General features: G+C 28.7%; 1 protein-coding gene across 1 annotated transcript; it reads left to right on the top strand.

Annotated features, from left to right (window-relative positions):
- Nucleotides 1-278: 278 nt before the first annotated feature.
- Nucleotides 279-3,658, top strand: LOC126743104 (uncharacterized). Its single transcript, XM_050450066.1, has 2 exons — nucleotides 279-495; nucleotides 3,208-3,658. The coding sequence occupies exons 1-2, from the start codon at nucleotides 442-444 to the stop codon at nucleotides 3,544-3,546; spliced, it is 393 nt and encodes a 130-aa protein (XP_050306023.1). The 5' UTR covers nucleotides 279-441; the 3' UTR covers nucleotides 3,547-3,658.
- Nucleotides 3,659-4,706: the final 1,048 nt, after the last annotated feature.

Below are 4,706 nucleotides of genomic sequence, written 5' to 3'. Positions count from 1 at the left end.
AATCGGTGATTTTGATGAGTTTTGATTTCGACTGCTATTCTTGGCAAATACAAGGTTGATAACTCTACCTTGTCTTTAATTGGAAAACATCTTAAAAATACTACTATGGCAGTTAAAAGAATCAGGTGAGAAAATCCCATTAAGAACGACCAAAATCTTATTTTTTTACGTGAATTTCACAACTCTGCACTCAGTAAATCAATAATTTATATTTTATAAAAAAAAATTTGGTATGATAGCATAATTGCCTAGTGCAAGCTTTTTGGTAAATATTTTGCAAAACAAAGACTGACTCGATAAGTCAGATTATAGGCAACAAATAATAAATATTTATCAGAATTAAATATTTCTTTTATAGTTTAACATAATATATATTGGAAAGTATACAGACTCTTGAAGTATCAGTGGTATAGTCAATAGTGTTATAAAAACGCATCAAAAATGAAAGTTGCTATTACTTTAGTCATTTGTATGGCGCTGTTTTCGGCTGTTATGGTAAGCTTAGTGACATACAATACTTTTATTATATAAAAAGTATCACATTTTTATATAGAATATTTTTAAAACCAAAAATGCCTAAATTAGTAATAGTATTTTAGGCATGTAACGCTTTCTACCATATGACCCATTACAAGGTTAGTCATTGCGAACAGCCCTTCAAGGTGTATGTAAAAAAAAATGCGAACCGTATACGTTTCATTTTAGGAGAATATATTCACACATAAATTCCATGAATATAACTCCAACTCCTTCTTTTTACTAGTTGTAAGGGGCATAAGTTAGATAACATAGTTTTATAGAAATACAATTTTACAATTTTTATAATATTGTAATTAAAACTAAGAAATAATAATAGTTATTTATGTAACACGTGTGTAAAATGATTTTTTTATAAATGGGAAATTTGGACAATTCCCGTGCATAAAAAACGAGATTTTTTTACATACGTGTAACATACAAAAATTTTTTAACTACCGAAGAAAGCATAAAAACATCAAAAATACTAAATTAACTTACGCACTAGTGCGTAAAAAAAAGTCACAAAAATGTCTGATAAATAATAAATTTAATGCCAAATAAACGTTACATTATTTTTTACGCACTTAAATGATGGCCAAAATAAAAAATTAAATTTTGACAGCAATTAACCGATCTTGAAAAAAATGTCATATGAGAGCCTGCAAAAAATTTAGAATTTATCTCAATAATTTACATATGTTAAAAAATTAACGATTTATGGCGACTAATTTATAAATTATTTAGAAGTTATAAATAATTTACGTCATTTTCATTTTCATGTCACATTTTATGAAAAAAGGTCTATTTCTATTTTATCTTGCAACACTTTTTGTAGATATTAACACTATTAGCAGAAGTATTTTACTCCATAAAAGTACATTTCACACACATTTAAATAACATACTATGAATCACAAAGTTTTATTTTTTTTTTAAATTACATTCTAACAGAATAATTAAAAAATATACATTGGGACATTGAATAGAATATTCACTCTCGGTCAAACTTAATCACAATTACGAAATGTGTCAAATATATGTATTTATATCAATTAAAATTATACACTGACTTCTCACCAATATTATATTAAATAAATGCAAAAATATTTGTAAAACAATTTTAAAAAATCCTTGTAAAAATGCTACTGAAAAAACATCGCAGAAATTTACCATTCGCATGCGAGACATTGGATCATTAATGGCATATTTATAGTAAGTCTGATATCATTTGAGATCTGATGCAAGTCAGATTGACTTGAATTGATCTCAAATATGATAAATTGCATGATGGATTGGCAAAGCGACGAAGCAGCTTCAAGTGCCTAAGCATATTTATTTTATTATGAGTTAAATATAATGTAGTTATAAAAAATATTTATTTAGATTTTTTTTAGACTTACTTTGACATTCTTTTCTATACAATTCTAAATTTGTTAAAGAAGATAAAGAAAGAATTTGAAGAATATTATTCATTAAATATGATAATTTAGTGTCCATTACTCAACAAAGGCCTTCCGTAATCATTTCCAATGTTCCCGATCTTGTGTTGATGGAGTCTAGTTTGTTGAAATTATCTTGATACCATCAGCTGCCCTACTTCTAAATACCTAGGACGCCACTTAATAATGCGTTTAGTCCATCCAGTTAAATTTTATATATTCTATTTTCTCTACAGCATCCTTGTTCCCTCTTTTAGTTCTAATAATTATATTTGAAACTTTATCTCTTAGTGTTATTCCTAACATACTCTCTTGTTCTTCATTTCTTGTAAAGCCACTTTAATTTATGATTGGGACTGAAATTTTTGGCATATCTTCTAACCCTTGCAAACATTTAGAACGTTTGTCAGGTTCTTGTCAAAGATGTACTTTTTGCATAATGCGTTGTATAAATCTTTCACTGTTTGAAGTTTTTGATCCCTATCGGTTGTAATTACGAAGTTCTTTTGTTCCTTCTGCCACACTTCTATAACGACTTTTGAGCTTCTATTCTCTTCAATTTCATTTTTATCGTCTTTTGTAGATAATTTATTAGCTTAATTTATTAGGCTTAATTTATTTGCTACAATAATTTTCTTTAGGATGTTTACTAGTTGGTTATTTGTTTCTTTCAGATCCATGCTTTCCGGAAGCATACTGACGTCCTGTATTATTATTTTTTTACTCGATACCATGTAATCTCTTTCGTTTCTAGTGACACTATTTTTGTTTACTTCCTACTAGCAGGTTTTTTTAACTATTCATGATGTAGAGGTTATATTCTATTGTATCCTTTTTTATTTCTTGTATCTACTTCGTAACAGCCTATAACTATTTCAGCCTCACCTTTGTTTACTTCTACTTGTACATAGAACTCACTTCATAATCAACAATTTATTTAATTCACTTATATTAACATAAATTAAAGTAAGATGTCTTTCATTACAAACAACACAAATACGTGAAGCGCAATTATAAGTGATATGGTTGGATCTTAAAGATTTTTTAAAGCAATTTTTTCTTAATAAATAAAATACACTACTTGTAATCAGCTTATAATACATTAAAAATTGCTGCCTAGCGCTTTCGACAATATCAAAGCGACGACACTATTCAAAAAAACGGTATACAACATATTTGCCTTTATGGTTTCTTATGTACTAAAGGCTCCTTCCTGGTTGAATTTTAATAAAAATCCTTTTTTTTCTTAGGCCGCAATTCACGAAACTCTAACAGAGCAAAAAGTACAAGACGCCTACAAAAAATGCGCGAACGATATCACCGTTGGCGTCAACCGAGATAAATCAGTTGGCTCAGATCCAGATGGTGCACACCTTAAGTCAGTTATTACTGGAAAAATGTCTGTATGTTTTCTCAAAGAGATTGGCTTGATGAATGCTGATAATACTTTGAACATCACGGAAATGAAGCAAATCGTTGAAAAAAGGATAGATCCTGCATATGCAAAAAAATTTTTGGAAGCTTGTACTGCTGATAAGGGTAGCCCCGAAGCAACTGCTATGAATCTAATACAATGTTTTGTAATATGAAAAGCCTATGTAATATATGCGACTAATTATTTTAAAATTTATAGAAATCTCAAATAGTTATATTAGATAAAGTGTTTAAGTAATAAATATGAATTAATGTGTGACGCAAAAATTCGTTTAAATACTTTTTAAGTTGCATAATTCAATTTAGGCTGTCGTATGAGTGCACGTTCTACTATATGACAAGTGACAAGCAATTACAGTAGTAGTAAATACAGTAAGTATTTCAAATAATGAAGTAAGACTAAGATACCTCAAGTAAATATCTCACTTATTAGGCTTGTGGATTGATTTGAATTTAGATTTGCGAATAAGGAAAGGCGAACTTTTTCACTTTTTATATCTGGATTTTCTTGAAGACTGTGCTTCTCAAGATTTACCGATAAAAAAGCTCGGCCAATGAAAGTAAGTTAAAAAAAATAGTTTGCAAGACATAGTGTAACTATTGGCGTTTTCGAGGGCTAAGTTGTTGAGTCACTAGCTGTTAGAAGTACACAATGGAAAAATTCCACTAATAAAAGCTTCCAAAAATTCATGTATGTATCATAAGCTGTATATACAAGACACCATAATATAATTTGGATGAATTCTTGGCAGTTTTGGAAGACCCATTGATGGAAGTTATTTCAAAACAGGATCGTGTAGGCTTTATGTAAGATTTAAATATTTACATGCTAGATCTTATGTCAACAGATGTTACTGAATTAAACTCTCTTCTAGAATCTGTTTGGAATCATCATGTGGTATGCTGCCATTAATATAACTGAAAGCCAAAGCTTTATTTAAATAATTTAGAGATTTTTAGGACTATCTATTATTTAACACACATTTACAATTAATAGCCTGGCGTAGTTTGTATGACCTTAATTTATTTTAAAAAAATATTTCTTTAATCATAACATTGATATTCTATGAGAAATTAATGTTTTTACTAAGAAGATTCTGCAATGGATGACGCATTCTTATCAAAACTAGAACCTTAGAAACACTATCATATTTTAAAAAGTCGAAACTCATTGGGAATAATATAAAAGCATTCAGAATCTTTCAACTGTTAGTTGCTACAATTAAAGAAAGAAAAAACGCCTTTCTAGGGAATACGCCGTTTCTTGTGAACATGTTTTTTTAAACTAAGTTTCGAATTATTATAGATTATTTTA

This window comes from Anthonomus grandis, chromosome 12 (genome assembly GCF_022605725.1).
Source record: "Anthonomus grandis grandis chromosome 12, icAntGran1.3, whole genome shotgun sequence".
In the NCBI taxonomy this organism is placed as follows: Eukaryota; Metazoa; Arthropoda; class Insecta; order Coleoptera; family Curculionidae; genus Anthonomus; species Anthonomus grandis.
The sequence above is the reverse complement of the archived record's forward strand: the minus strand, read 5'-3'. Positions and strand labels throughout refer to the sequence as shown.